Source organism: Rhinolophus sinicus, linkage group LG03, assembly GCF_036562045.2.
Source record: "Rhinolophus sinicus isolate RSC01 linkage group LG03, ASM3656204v1, whole genome shotgun sequence".
Lineage (NCBI taxonomy): Eukaryota > Metazoa > Chordata > Mammalia > Chiroptera > Rhinolophidae > Rhinolophus > Rhinolophus sinicus.
This window is the reverse complement of record NC_133753.1, coordinates 25,454,357-25,470,612: the sequence shown is the minus strand read 5'-3', so window position 1 is coordinate 25,470,612 and position 16,256 is coordinate 25,454,357. Positions and strand designations below refer to the sequence as shown.

Sequence of the window (16,256 nt, the reverse complement as noted above, 5' to 3'; positions counted from 1 at the left end):
TCGTCAACTCTGGGATTTACTGTTACATAAATGAACTTCCCTTCTTTCGCTAAGCTAGTTTGATTTGAATGTCTGACACTTATGACTGAAAAAATTCCAGCTATCTCTTGGATGCATTTTATTAATTAATATATTATTTGTTTTATAAACATTAAAGTGTTTAGAAGGGAAAGCCTTGGTAAAGGTTCTTTAAGTTAGTATACTTATCAGCAGCATGAGCACACAGAAAAGGCTGTGAACAGACAAATCAAGCAACCTGGAGTCTCTGCTGTTTCGCACAGGAATTGCTATGTGACTTTGAGCAAGTCTCCTAACCTGTCTGGACCTCAATAAAATAAGGAACTGGAGTTAATGATGTCTGAGGTATTTTCCAGTGCTAAATGTCTTTTTTCTATAAAAGATGATCTAATTAGTTTGATATAAAGTGTTCTTAATAAAGACTTTTATAGAAATGTTAAGAATAAAGATAAAAAAATAAAGACTAACAATTTAAAATTAGTGCCAAGAATTTATAATAAAAGCCTTTTCATGAACAAATTACATAGAAGATGTCCTCTCATATATATGCAAACTATTCATTGCATCACTGGGTAAATTGGAAAAATTAGAAACAAAAATTGGGAACAACGGTTAAATAAGTCATGGTGCATTCATATAATGGAATATTGTGCAATTATAAAAAAGGAATGAGGAAACTTTTTATATATTGACATGGCCAATGCCTGAGGCACATTTTTAAATGGAAAGGGCAAAATGCAAGGTGCTGTGCTGTGTAAAAAGAAGAGGGGAAGCTGATATAGATGTAATTGCTGGTGGGTGTGTGCATACTATCTCTTGAAAAATCCTAAAAACCTGGTACTACTGACTGCCTCTTTGGAGAGTGGGTCTTACTTTCCACTATATAATGTATCCTTTTTATCTTTGGAATGTCAAAACATGTAACTGTATTACTTATTCAAATTTTAAAAATTTTTTCCCCCTTCTTCCGCCTACCCCACCCCCACTCTGGTTCAAGCCGTTGTTTCTCAGTCTAGTTGTGTAGGACACAGCTCCCTGACCCATGCTGGTATTATGAGCCTTGCGCTCCCCCAGGCTAAAGCAGTCGGTCGCCATTCGTGGGTCGGCCGTTCACAGCAGTTCATGCTGGCTGCCGGCCACTCACACTGGCCACCAGCCACTCCTGGCAGCACATGGTAGCCCACGGCAGCTCACAGCAGCTCACGCCGACCTCCAGCGGCTCACCACAGCCCAGCTCCAGGGAGAGCTGTTGTTCACAACCTTAGCTGTAGAGGGCGCAGCTCACTGGCCCACGTGGGAATCGTACCGGCGACCTCCACGTTAGGAGCACTGAGCTCCAACCACCTGAGCCACCGGGCCAGCCCAAATTTTTTAATTAAAAGGGTTTGAAAGGCCAAATACTATTACATATGGCTTGTTTGAGCCTCATGATGAACCTGCAAGGCCAGCTAGGAGTCCCAAGCACCACTGTGCCTGTTGACAGACGGGGCAATATATGCACAGGGTGACATGAAGACACATCCAACTAATGACAAACACCTGAGTAACACCCTCCCTCAGAATCCACATAGCCAACACTCTCACTAGAGCACCTACTGCAAAGGTGTGAAAGGAGTGGAATTAAATAGGTCCAGATAACAATCAAACCAGGGGTTACATCATCAGTCATCCACACCACTTCCAAGTCACCAGGCCCAATGGATCTGGAACAAGGAAGGTGGGGGCCCCCACCAAAATAAATTGTTCATATCAACAACTGTTTCTGCTTGATTAAAGAGACGCAGATGACATGAAGTCATGCCATACTGACTTATGGTCTGAATATCTGTATGTCTTCTCTCAAACTTCAGTGTGCATTCTGGGGATGCAGTCCTGGGGATCGGATAAAAATGCAGATTCTGGCTCAGCAGGTCTGGGGTGAGACCCAAGATTCTACATCTCTGCCAAGCTCCCAGGTGAGGCCTGTGCTGCTGGTCAAGACCGTATTTCGAGTGTAATTCTAGAACCACAGTGACCAAAGTGGGCACCACTCTCCCCTTGTGGTCACTGAGTACTTGATATGTGGCTAGTCCACAATGAAATGTACTGAAAGTGTAAAATACTCACTGGAATTCAAAGCAATACAAAAAAAGTAACCTATCTCATTCATCATTTTTATATTGATTACATGGTGAAATGACAATATTTTTGATAGTTTGAGTTAAATAGAATCTATTTTTTAAATTAATTGCACCTGTTTCTTTTTCCTTTTTTCATGTGGCTACTAGAAAATGTAAAATAACACATGAGACTTGCATCACATTTCTCCTGGATTGTGTCACTCCAGGGAACTGGGCTGTCCTACAGCCTGCATCATCTCGGTCACTACCCTACCGTGGTTGCAAGGCTCTGTAAATTGCGCAAGGCCATTTGAGAGCTTGGGGAGAGAGCGATGAAGAATCTAGCCCTTACCCACCCGTAACAAATAAAACTTGTACACAAGTGAAATCTAGGTTGAAGCAAACTGTCGAAGCACGCTTGACTATGGAACGGTGAGTGAAAACATTCTGAACAACTTTAAGTACAGATTTTGCAGAGAAAACAGCCTAAGGGGTCAGTGTGGAAATGCAGGAGTGAGGCTGGGTCTGCATTGCTTTGGTGACAATGGGAGGGAACATGTCAGCTCTGCATCTGCTCCACTTGACAGCACTATTCTCACCACCCAAAGTCATATTCCCCGGCACCCCCAAAACCAGAGGTTCCCTTAAAGCTAAAGACTCGGGGCAATCACTTGGCCTTGCTTCAATCCAGACACAGGTCTAAAGATGGCCATCTAGTCAGAAATGTAATAACACATCAGTAGTCAAGAACACCAACCAATTCCTTCTGTGTGGCCACAAAGCAATCAGCATCACTTATTGGCAAATCCTGAACTTGAACTTTTCCACTTCCAAGATGGGTTCTATTTTTAGCGACTGGCCCTTTTATGTAAGATGCTCCCAAAATTCATTCACAACAAGGTTGGGAGAGGGTACACAGCGCACTCTCCTCCTTAGAAAAACACGCAACTTGGGACAAGGTTTCTTTACTTGAAGCCACAGAAGGGTATCATCGACCCAAATTGCTGCAACTCCTTCCGCTCTGCTGGGAAAGTAATTCATCCTAGGCTTGTTCCCACCAGATGCCAGCTTCCTTTATTCCCCTGGGGTGGCAACAGGGAGACAAAAGGAAGGGGAAGACATGAGACAGCCAGAGGGGAGAGAAGCTCAGGTGGGTACACGGACATGTGACAGCAGGCACGCCTTTGAGCACCCCGTGGGGATGCTCACTCTCTTGGAAAACTCTGCTCTATGGACAAAGGAGCAAAGCCACCTTGCCCTGGGCCAGCACAGTGCGCCCCTCCTCTCGCATCATGGGCCCAGCCAAGCTCCAGAGGGTACTGACCAGGTTTTATTTCCAGCAGCCGCAGCTTTGGATCCTCAGGTGGGTGCAATCGTCTCTTCTTACGCCAGCAGCGGGCAGGATATGTGTACAGCTGGCCAGGGGCGAGGCCTGTGGACAGAGGCAGTGGAAAGGTTAAAGGCTCCAGGATGGAAAAGCCTAGGAAACCACCCTAGCTAACGCTCTCATTCACAGTGAGACGAAACTGAAGTCCAGAGAGGTGAAATGACTTGTCAAGGTCACGCAGGTGGTAGATGGTAGAGCTGAGGCACAATCTAGGTCATCCAACCCCAGGACCCTCGTTCTGTCTGCTCCGCCATGCTGTCTCAGTAAGCCCATGCCAAAGAGAGCCATCACTGTTACCAAAACGAGTTCTGTTCTCCTGGCCTGGGGAAGATCAGAGGGACCTGCAGACCACAAGAGAGACCTCTCCAGATTCAACCTCACCACAGCATTTCCAAAGCAGTGGCTCTCTAGCTACTACTGCCCACCGACTGCCCCTCTGGCCAGGTCAAGCAACAGAACTCAGTCTGCCTATCTGTGGGCAGCCTAGATTGAAAAACATTACAAGTAAAGAGGATCGAGGAGCCAGGTCTATCTACTGGTTTCCTCCACCCATTGTTAGCTGTTGGAAGCTTGATGAAGCTGCTGTGCAACCTCCATCAAAACATAAGCCTGCTCTGGTGACCAGACTCCATGCCTGCAGAGCCAGCATACCTATTTATCCTTGCCCATCTGACTGGGCCTTCTGGAAAGAAATAGGCAGGAGACCTGTGATTGGGCTTATGCACCACACTGTCTCCCAACAAGAGTCTCCATCTAGATTTGGCCTTTGGCACCAAAGTTCCACACCAGCGTCATCTGTCATGCCCAGCAATTCATCAGGAGCCTTCTTGCTCATGAGGCAAAACTCTTGTGGCTCCTCTGACCCACAGTGTGGCAGCCAGCAGCCTTGGTTGGACATGGACTCCCCACACTAGTCCAAGTTCTATTCCCAGAGAAAAAGGCAGGAGGAGAGGCTGAGGGGAGAGTGAGAAGGGCTCAAGACTGGTTAAATGATATGCAGACTAAAAAGCAGCCTGATTCACCCCAAAATAAACCAGCATGCCAACCAATTCACCCCTGCTAGAGTGAAAAGTCTGGTGAGGATAGAGATTTTGTCTTGTTCCCATCAGAATCCCCAGAACCAAAACTGCATCTGACACATACAACCATCTAAGTAAACATCTGCTGAATGAATGAATATGTTCCAGCTTTACTTTCATTGAAGTCACAATTCAATCTTCTGTAGATAAATGTAACACATGACAATTGTTAGATGCAAGTAGCCTCACGTGAGAGAGGGTCACTTCCTAAACCTAGAACCATAGGGTTCAGAAAACAACAGGATACTATTTCCACCTGTCTGGCATTTGGGGGTGCCTTCAAAAGTCAAGAGGGAAACTGGTTTCATTTTTTTGCCTTTTGCAGAGAAAATCAACTCAAGTGTCATTGCTATGTATCCATTCATTCATTTCTCATTTTTACTAGTCATCACTACCCATTCCCCATTCATTGGTTTGGGTCCAGAGCAGAAGCAACTATTCTAGCACTGAAGGAACCAAAATTTTCTAATTCTTTTTATGAGTTAAGTTTTATTTTTAGTGACAAATCTGCTCCCACAGCTTGCAAGGCTGTGAACAAGTTGGAAGTCCCTACCACTCTTCCTTTGATTCTTAGAAACCATGAAGGGTGATGATGGAGCCTAGAGGTTCCAGAAAAGTCTCAGGCGTTATAAGCTGAGGGAACATTCAGGAGTCAATCCAATATTTATTGCTTGATTTTGATGATAATTTCATGGGCTTCTGCACAGTAGAAGGATCTTGAAACACTGAGCTCTCTGAGCTCTGAGACCCAGACTTTGCTGATTTTACAGAAGACCAAATGAATCAAATAAAGGAAGACTGCTCTCCCTCCCCTGGGGGCTCCAGTTGTGATGTCTGAGGGAAGGCATCACTGGGAACAGTGTGATACTTCTGCTGTGGTTTAGTCCAAGAACATATCATCTCTGACCCCGTAATTCCTGAATGGATGCACTAATTCTGGGTTCCTTCCCAAAGTTTTGGCCACCTCATGGGCCGACGTGCCCCAGGATCCACGTGATGGCCAAGTACAAGGGCTGATTTGCAACTCCATGTCCCAGAACTAGTCCTACCAATCCCCACTCATCTTGGGTTAGTGGTTCTTAACCCAGGCTGAAACCAAAAATCACCTGAAGAACTTCTTAATAACATCAATACCCAAAATTCATTCCAGACCTTCCCAATCCAAATGTAGGTGGGTGGGGTAATTGGGCAATTATTCTTTTAAGAACCTTATGTCTGACCAAAATCTTCTGGATGCCGAAGCATCATCTAGCTGCTGCCTGGCTGGTCTCTCTAATGTACCAAGACTGGTTTAATGGCTGGCCTTTCCTGTAGGATCCCAAGATCCCCTGTGTTTCCCCAAAGGTGTTGTCATTAATGGCCTGTTGACTAGATTGTCTCCCCCACCGGTTTCATAAGATCCAGGGTGGCAGGAACCATGTCCATTTCGAGCATCCCCAGTGCTTTTTCCACAGTGCCTGGCAAGCACATCAAGAAATACTTATCAGGGCCAGCCCGGTGGCTCAGGCGGTTGGAGCTCCATGCTCCTAACTCTGAGGGCTAACGGTTGGATTCCCACATGGGCCAGTGGGCTCTCAATCACAAGGCTGCCAGTTCGACTCCCGCAAGGGATGGTGGGTTGTGCCCCCTGCAACTAGCAATGGAAACTGGACCTGGAGCTGAGCTGCGCGCTCCACAACTAAGACTGAAAGGACAACAACTTGAAGCTGAACGGCACCCTCCACAACTAAGATTGAAGGGACAGCAACTTGACTTGGAAAAAAGGCCTGGAATTACACACTGTTCCCCAGTAAAGTCCTGTTCCCCTTCCCCAATAAAATCTTAAAAATAAATAAAAAAATAAAAAAATAAGTTGTTAAAAAAAAAAGAAAGACTTATCAGATAAATTCAGCCAGAACCCAACGAGACTCAGAAAGGTAGGAAGTCTTGGCTCCAGGAGACTCATCTACCCACATCTAAACACCCACAGGGACGCAGAACCCAGCCCAGCACAGCAGTCTCTGGGCCTTAGGTTCCTTCCTGCCCCAGAGGCTGCTTCATGGTATTTCCAACCTGACCTAAAACAGGTGACAGACAACGAACCGGTCCAGACCAGCACTTTCAAAAGGTCCAAGGGACAAGAGGTCAAAATTGTCAACATTTTTCCTGGTCCTCTGCCCTGGAGAACGCAGTCACTGCACTTGTTGGTCAGCAGCACGAAAGCTGCCTCAGGCCACTCAGCTGGTAGCTGCGCGCCCACTCTCCTGGGAGGGTCCATTTTAGTAAGGAACTCGAATGTCCACAAGAGGAGACAGGTTTTACTTCGTTCACTTTCCCTGATGGACTGGAGAAGCTCCACAGTGCAGAGACGAGGACATGAGTCCTCACACCACCATTCCCTGTCACCTTGAGAAACATCACACCTTTCTGAGCCTGTCTCCTCACCTGCAAGACAAGGGGTTAGTAACACCCACCTTACAAGGACTGTCATGGGATTCGCTTATATTCAAGAAAAAGCTCTTCATAACCATGAGCCTTGCGCAAATGCCAGTCAGTCATTACTATGAGTTAGCTGACTGGGATGAGTCTGGACTCCACACCCAGCCCACCTGCCCATGCTGCTCTTTGCTGTTTTAGCCACAACACTGGAAAACAGGCCTCCCTTTGAGGTCTGCTTTGACAAGCACACGGCCCCCAGAACCCTCTGGGGGCTCCAGCCCCCTTCCCGGATCTCCTGCCTAGGCTGACAGGCACCAAGGTGCCTCTATAGGGCCAGTGCATTCAGCCCTGGAGTTACACTTACAGAGGGATGCAAAGAGCCCCATGAGAGTTATGTTGTTTATCTCATTAGAACAGGAGGCACAGAACCAAAGCTCGTGTGTGTGTGTGTGTGTGTGTGTGTGTGTGTGTTAGATAGAGGAGCGGGGAAGAGGGAGGAGGAATATGAAGTCACAGCTGCAGCTGACGGAATGAGCCTGGGGCTGGGAGGATATGGGGGGGGGAAGAAAGGTGGGAGACAGAGGGCAGATCAGGACTCCCTGGGAACCAAAGCCACAGCTATCCTTCCGTCCATATATCCCACTAAGCAAACTGCTTTTCTGTTACTTTGAGCTGCAACTCCGGTTACAGTTCCCTCATGTACAAGCACACCACACACACACACACACACACACACAGGAACTCACATACTTGCTAGCGGGGAGGAGGGAGCTGGTTCTATAAAAAAAAATTCAGCACAATGGATTTGATGCCTGTGTGATCAGCAGACTCCAGACAAACGGGCTGCTACTAGCATTGCCCAAGTTCAGCAGGTGGATCCTTAGTATCATGAGCATCTTTGACAGATACAGCAGAGCTATTAAGAATTCAGAAGATGAAATGGGATAGAAAAGAGAAGGAAAGATGATACAGGATAGGAACAAGCTTTGAAACCATGAACTGTAATAACTTCCTCTTCCCCCAAACAGAGCTGAGCGGTGAAGGGAAGGGCTCTCCCTGCAGCATCTCCGAGAGGTGGACCCACACCTGCCAATGAACCCTCCTTGCAGTGAAAAACTCATTACTTCACAGGGCAGACTTCCCACTATTGGCCAATTCTTACTATGATAGAGTTCTGTCCTACCCTTCTATTGAATCAAAATCTACCTTCCTGTAACTTAATCCAATTTGTCTACCTTCTGTCCCCAAAGTGGAAAGGTATCATCTGCATCCCAACTATCCATCCCACCCACCCACTTGGGTATGAAGGAGAGCCAACTGGGAGGCAAAAAAAACTAAAGGGAAATGGGAGTTGGAAGAAAGAGGCAGTGACTATCCCTGCTCACGAGTCAGACTGGGCATCAAAACTGCATTATTAGTTATTAAAAAGGGCAGATGCCTGGGTCCCAACCCAATCCTACTGAACCACAATCTGAGAGGTTCACCAAGGCAGTTGCGGTTTGAAAATCTCCCACATAGGGTACTTTGCACTAGATCAAATCATATATATATATCATTCCCAGGGCCCAACATGTGATAGGTGCTTCGTTAATGTTTGTGGTTGAAAATGCCAATTTGGACCCACTTTACAGAGCTGGGGGATGAGTAACAAGCCCCTAGGTAGGGCTTGAAGAGAGGGAAAGATGTATTTCACAAGCTCTTAGATATAACCGTGCCATTTCTTGGTACTCTACCCTCCTGTCTTTTCTGGGCCTATTTAAGAACTGCCCTGACTTCCTGGGCCACCTTTTTACTGAAGCATTCCTGAACCATCCCAGGCCACGGTGCCTTTTCTCCTCCCTGAAAGTCTAGAGTCCTGAGCACTTGGCACCACACCCCAGGAAATACTTTCTAAATTCATCAGAAGAATTTTATTTAAAAATAATAGGATTATAATGTAAGGAGGGAGCTTAGAAGTTATTGGGTCTGACTCTTACCTGATACAAAAATTGCCTCTCCAATATCTCAGACATTGACAAGAGCCTCTACCCCGGCCTCTGTTTCAATAATTCTCAGTATGGCTCTCGATGTGGCTCACCAACCATTCGCTTCCTGCCTCCTCTCCCATTCTTCTCCATGAGCTTCTCTCTTGCTAAGATTCGATTCCAGTGTCCCATGTGCCAAGAACGCCCTGGTGAGGTAGACCTCGAATCCAGACTGCTGCCTGCCTCTCTTCTGGCCCAGGGGCTCCCAAGCCCCTCATTGGTCCCTTCACACTCTAAAGCTGACACAGTAACAATAGCTAACATTTACTGAGCTCTTTCTCTGCCATAGGCTAGCACCTCACACTCACTGTTATCTTGTCATGACAATCATGAGACATTTAAAGGACGGGACAGTGAGGCTAACAGTGATTAAATAACTGCCTCAGGATCATACGGCTCATAAGGGTAGTTTAGTCCACAGCCCTCACTCAAACTCAAAACCTCTCCACTGAGCTATCTAACTCCACACTGAGCCATCCCATTGCTGGTCCACACACTCCAGGCTTGAAACCCAGAGTCCTACCCTCCCCCCACAAATAGCTCCCCACACCAAGGGTATCAGGAAAAGAGCTCCCAGCCTACCTGCCCATCAAGCCAAGTCTTGTGTAATTTATTTTTCATTTCTTACCACATCACCAACTAAAACTGCTCATGGAGAAATGCATCCTGGTCACGTAAAAACACTATAGTAAGGCATATAAAATGTATGGAGAATCAAATAAACCCTCAGGAAATACTTTCTAAATTCATCAAAAAAAGTTTATTTAAATACAATAGGATTATAATGTGAGAAGGGTGCTTAGAAGTTATTGGGTCTGACTCTTACCTGATACAAAAATTGCCTCTCCAATAGCTCGGACAAGAGCCTCTACCCCGGCCTCTGTTTCAATAATTCTAGTTTTCACCCTTCTGTGAAGCACTCTACTGCACTGTTAAAATATTCTGCTGTTAGCAATATGCCTACCAATCTCATTCACCACCGGTGAGAATGCAAAATGGCATGACCCTATGAGGGAGAATTTGGTATATCTAGCAAAATGGTATATGTATTTGTTTTTTGACCCAGCAATTCCACTTCTAGGAATCTATATCACAGATTCACATGCAAAAATTCAAAAATGTATATGCACTATAGTATTTTCAATACCAGAAAAAAGACTGGAAACAATCCAATGTCTATCTACAGGGACCTGGTTGAATAAACAATAGTATATCCACACAATGGACTATTGTGAAGCTGCTGAAAGAGAAAAAGAGCGAGAGTGAGAGTAAGAGCAAATGAGAAAGAAAAAGAGAGAGAGCAAGAGAGAGAGAGAGAGAGAGAGAAGTATACACTGCAATGGAATATATTGTTAACTGAAACAAGCAAGGTGGAAAATAGTGTGTATAATATACTATCATTTATCTAACCACTAGGGATACATACATACATATACATATGTATATTGTATGTTTGCATATTTTTTTAACGTAAAGATAAACTAAAATTTTTTAAAACTTACAGAAAGCAAAACAAAATAATAGTGACAAGAAAAAGAAAACGAAGTTGTCTATAGAAAGAGGAAAGAAATAGGGTAACAGGATAGAGACAGAATTAGACTCTCTCTGAATATTCTATGGATAAGAGATTTGACTTTAGACCATGTAAATATTTTCTATGATTATAAAGTAAAACTAAATCAAAATTAAAAAGGAACCATCTGCTTCTGGCTAAGACGGAGGATCAAGGATCAGATTTACCCTTCCACCTGAAACCAGAAGAGAAGAAAAAAAAAGGAAACAAAAGTATTCCAGACACTGGACATCACACAATGAAGGACATTGATCCCTGAGACACTAGAAACAAACAAGATGGGCCCTGTGACTGCCCAGCTTACTGCCTTAAGAAAGTCTACAGATTGTAACAAAAGGAGGAGGGAACACAGGTAGAGCCCAGCAACTGCACAGAGAAAGAACTGTTGAGATGCACAGAGTCCCTTTTGTGTATTCAGCCCAGTACTGATCAGTGCATGCTTGTGAGGAAACTACTTGATTCTGAGGAAAGAACCACCTGGTAAGAAAGAATAGAGGTAACCGTGCCTGGTGTGCACAAGGGGCAGGGAATAGACTGTTCCCACCAGCAAGGTGCAAACACCTCATGATTCATGGAGTACTGTGTAGAGTACAGAGAAGGGCCTTGCCTCACGAATGGAGAATAATTAGCCCTAAACTAAGCATTGCTCCACTTCTACTTAAAAAATCTTAAAAGCAAAACAAGAAAGAATGAGTTTTCCAAGTAACTTGATGGTCCTAAAACAAAGGTCCAGAAACTTTATAGGAATAAAAAATATATATACACCCAGCAAGGTAAAATTCACAATCTCTGGCATAGAATTCAAAATACAAGGCATGTAAAGAAGGTAGAAAATATGACTTATAATGGGGGGGGGGGGAACCAATCAATTAAAACCAATCTAGAACTGACACTGATGCAAGAATTAGCATCAAAAATCTTAAAACAGTTATCATTTGTATTCCATATATTCAAAAATTAAGTAAAAAGATTTTTTAAAAAAACAAATTTAATTTATAGAAATGAAAAGTACAATGTGTGAGATAATAAACATACTGGATGGGATTAATGTCAGATTAGACACTGCAGAATAAAAGATTAGTACACTTGGAAACACAGCAATCAAAACTATCCAAAATGAAACCCATGGGAAAAAGAGAATTTTAAGAAACAAAAATGACATAGTGAGCTGTGGGACAACTTCAAAAAGCCAAATATATGTGTGACTGGAATCCTCAAAAGAGAAAGGCAGGGGGGAATATCTGTAGAAATAATGGTTGGAAATTTTTAAAATTTGATGAAAACTGCAAACCTGCAGATCTAAGAAGCTCAACAAAACTAAGCTCAAGAAACATAAAGAAAACTACAACAAGGCATATTATAATCAAAATTGCCCAAACAGTGACAAAGGGAAAATATTAAAAGCCGCTAGAGAAAGGAGCTATATTATAAATAGAAGAACAAAGATAAGGATGATTTCTCATCAGAAATAATACAAGCAAGAAAACAGTGGTTCAACTACAATACTAAGGGAAAAAACTTGCCAACCTAGATTCTATACCCCGCAAAAAATATCTTTCAAAAGCCTAAGGCAAACTAAAGATATTTTCAGACATACAAAAGTTGGAAGAATTAATCATTAGCAGACCTACACTATAATAAATGTTAAAGGGAGTCCTTTAGAAAGAAAGTGACACCAGATCTAAATATGGATCTACACGAAGGAATGAAGAACATCAGAAATGGTTTAGTATATGAGTAATTATATAATGTCTTTTTTCTTATTATTTAATTTTTTTTAAGATTGACTAAACAAAAATAGTGACAATGTAGTATGAAGTTTATGTCTTATGTAGAAATAAATGTATGGCAACAATTACACAAAGGTCACTAAGGGAAAAATAAAAGTACACTGTATTATTTCCCTATGGCTGCTGTAATAAACTGCCACAAACCAAAAGGCTTAAAATAATATCAACTTGTCATCTCAGATGTCCAAAATTAATCTCACTGAACTAAAGATGTCAGCAGAATTGCATTCCTTCTGGAAACTCTGAGGGAGAATCTATTTCATGCCTTTTCTGGCTTCCAGAGCCCACCTACATTCTTTGGCTTGTGGCCCCTTCCTCTATTGCATCACTTCAACTTCTGCTTCTGTTATCACATCTTCTGCTCTGACTCTGACCCTCCTGCCTTCCTCTTATACAGGCATTTATGATTACATTGGACCCATCTGGATAATCTAGAATAGTCTCCCCATCTCAGGGTCCTTAACTTAATCATATCAGCAAAGTCTTTATTGCCATGTAGGTAACATACTCATAGGTTCCCAGGATTAAGATGTGGACCTCTTTGGGTTAGGACATTATTCTGTTTACCACAATACCACTGTGGAGTTCTTATACTATTCATAAAGTAGTAAAATATCACTTGAAGGTAAATTGTAATTAGTTAAAGATACATACTGTAAATACTAAGGAATCACTAAAATAACAAAACAAAGATTTATGAGCCAACAAAGGAAATAAAATGGAATCATTAAAAATTCTACTAATCCCAAAAAAAGAAAATGAAGGAAAAGATAACAAACAGATGGATATATAGGAAACAGCAAAATGATGAATTTAAACCTAACTATAACAAAATCACATTAAATGTAAATGGTCTAATCACCCCAATTAAAAAAGCAGATTGTTATATTACATTAAAAAGCAAGACACAACTACATACTGTCTATAAAAAATAAAAATCTTTTAACATAAAGACCCAAGCAGATCAAAAGAATGAAAAAAGATAAACCATGTTGAAGCTAATTAAAAAAAAAGCAAGCTAGTATGGCTATATTACTAACAGAGAAAGTAGATTTCAGAATAAAGATTATTAGTAGAGACAGAGAGGTATCAATTTATCAAGAGGCCATAACAATCCTAAATGTTATGCAAATAGAGCTTCAAAATATATGAAGCAAAGATTAACAGAATTGTAAGGAGAAATAGACAAACTCACAATTATAGTTAAAAATTTCAATACTCTCTCTTGATAATTCATAGAACAAATAGACAAAAAACATCAGTAAAGATTTGGAAGATTTGAGTAACACTATCAAATAAATTGATTTAATTGATATTTACAGAAAATTCTAACTAACAACAGGAAAATACATTCTTTTCCAGACCAAAGAGAATATTTATCCAAGACAAACTATCATCTGGGCCAAAACAAGTCTCAGGAAATTTAAAAAGATTCAAGTCATACAAAATATACTCTGACCATATGAAATTAAATTAGAAAGCAATAACAGGCATATCTTTGGAAAATCCCCCAAATGTTTGGAAACTAAATAACACACTTCTAAATAATCGATGTGTAAAAGAAGAAATCAAAAAGGAAATTAGAAAATATTGCAAATTGAATGAAAATGAAAGCACAATGTCAAAGTTTGTGAAATAAGGCTAAAGTAGTATTTGTATTTGGAAATTATATTTAAAAGTGCCTATAGTAGAAAAGAAAAAAAATCTCAAAACAATGACATCAATGTTTTGTACCTGAAGAAATAAGAAAGAGAAAAGCAAATTAAATCCATAGTAAGCAGAAAAAAGGAAAAATAAAAATCAGAGAAGAAATTACAAAATAGGAAGGAAAAATTTGAGAAAATCTATTATATCAAAAGCTATCTCTCTGAAAAGATCAATGAAATTGATAAACCTCCAGTCACATTGGTCAGGTAAAAAATAAAATTCAAATTACCAATATAAGGAATAAAAGAGGATATCTCACCATAGATTCTATAGACATTAAAAGGATAATGATAGTATGAACAAGTTTGTGCAACTAATTTTGATAAATGAAAGGGAAAAATTCCTTGTAAGTCACAAACTACCAAGGCTCAAGATCAAATGGACGACCTGAATAGCCCTCTATCTATTTTAAAAATTAAAGTTGTAGTTAAAAAAAGTCCCACAGAAAAACTGCCCAGTCCAGATGGATTCACTAATAAATGCTCAAAACATTTAAGGAAGAAATATCAATTTTACATAAATTCTTCCCCCCCCAAAAAAAATGAAAGGAGGGAATACTTCCCAACTCATTATATGAGGCCAACATCACCCTTTCATCCAAACCATAAAGACACAAGAAACTATATATCAATATCTCTCATAAACATCTATGAAACTAATGAAACTTTTGCAAAGTGAATATGACAAAATGTAAAAAGGATAACACATCATGACAAAGTAGCGTTTGTCCTACAAATGCAATGTTAGTTTAACATTCAAAAATCAGCCAGTGTGACTCATCATATTAACAAACCACAAAAGAAAAATCATTTATCATTTCAATAGACTCAGAAAAACCACTTGACAAAATCCATCATCCATTCCTGATTTAAAACTCTCAAACTAGAAATAGGAGCATCCTCAATCTGATAAAGAGCGACTACAAAAAACCTACAGCTAATATCATACTTAATAATGAAATAATGAATGCTCTCACCTAAAGATCAGAAACAACATAAGGATATTCACTGTCACAACTTTTACTTAATACTGTACTGGACATTCTAACCAGTGCGATAGACAAGTAAAATAAAACTCTTCTATATTGAAAAGTTTTCTTAATTCACTAACAACATAATCAATCAACTATGTAGAAAATCTTGTAGAACCTACAGAAAGCTACTAGAACTGACAAATGGGTATAACAAGGTTGCAGGACACATGATAAATATACAAAATTAATTGTATTTCTGTATACTAGCCAAGAAAAATCAGAAATTAAAATTTTAAAAATCCATATATAATAGTATCAAAAACTTTAGGACTTAGAGATAAATCTGACAAAAATGTGAAAGACTTGTACACTGAAAAATAAAAAGTATTGATGGGAAAAATTAAAGAAGACATTAATAAATGGGGAAATGCATTACATTTGTCAGTTGGAAGACTCAATAATAAGAACTGTCAATTTTCCCCAAATTGATCTATAGATTCCACACAATCCCAATCAAAATCCCAGCAGATTTTTTGTAGAAATTGACAGGCTGAATGTTAAATTCACGTGGAACTACAAAGGACCTAAAATAGCCAAAATATCTTGGAAAAAGAAAAAAAAAATTGGAGGGTTAACACTACCTGATTTCAAGATGTATTATAAAACTACAATAATCAACACAATGAGATATTAATATAGACAAATCATTGAAACAGAATTGAGAGTTCAGAAACAGACCCATATAAATGTGGACATCTAATTTTTGACAAAGGCAAAACAGCGATTCAGTGACGAAAGCCTTGTCTTTTCAACAAAGTATTCTGGAACAATTAGATATCTTATCTGCAAAAAAATAAATTATAATCCATACCTTGCACCATGTTAAGAAATTAATTCAGAATGGAACATAGACCTCAATTATAAAACTTCTAGAAGGAAAAAAACTTGATCTGGGTTAGGGAATAATTTCTTAGGTACAACTAAATCACAATTCATAAAATATAAAATTGATAAACTACAATTAAAATTTTAAATATCTGTTCTTTGAAGATACTATTAAGACAATGAAAATACAAGCCACAAACTGAGAGAAAATATTTGCAAAGCATGTATCAGATAAAGGTTTTGTATCTAGAATATATAAATATATATTTTTAATATATATAATAAAAATATATATATAATATA

At 40.5% G+C, this 16,256-nt stretch overlaps 1 protein-coding gene across 2 annotated transcripts in view; it reads right to left on the bottom strand.

Moving 5' to 3' along the window:
* The window catches only part of DPF3 (double PHD fingers 3), a 254,240-nt gene that overhangs the window by 123,601 nt on the left and 114,383 nt on the right, over positions 1-16,256 (bottom strand). For both annotated transcript variants that reach the window (XR_012494614.1, XM_019733356.2), the window contains exon 3: positions 3,442-3,549. Coding sequence is in view for 1 of the 2 variants with exons in the window: in XM_019733356.2 (XP_019588915.1) it covers positions 3,442-3,549 (108 nt within the window). In the remaining variant the exon portion in view is untranslated. The remainder of the gene's footprint in view (positions 1-3,441; positions 3,550-16,256) is intronic.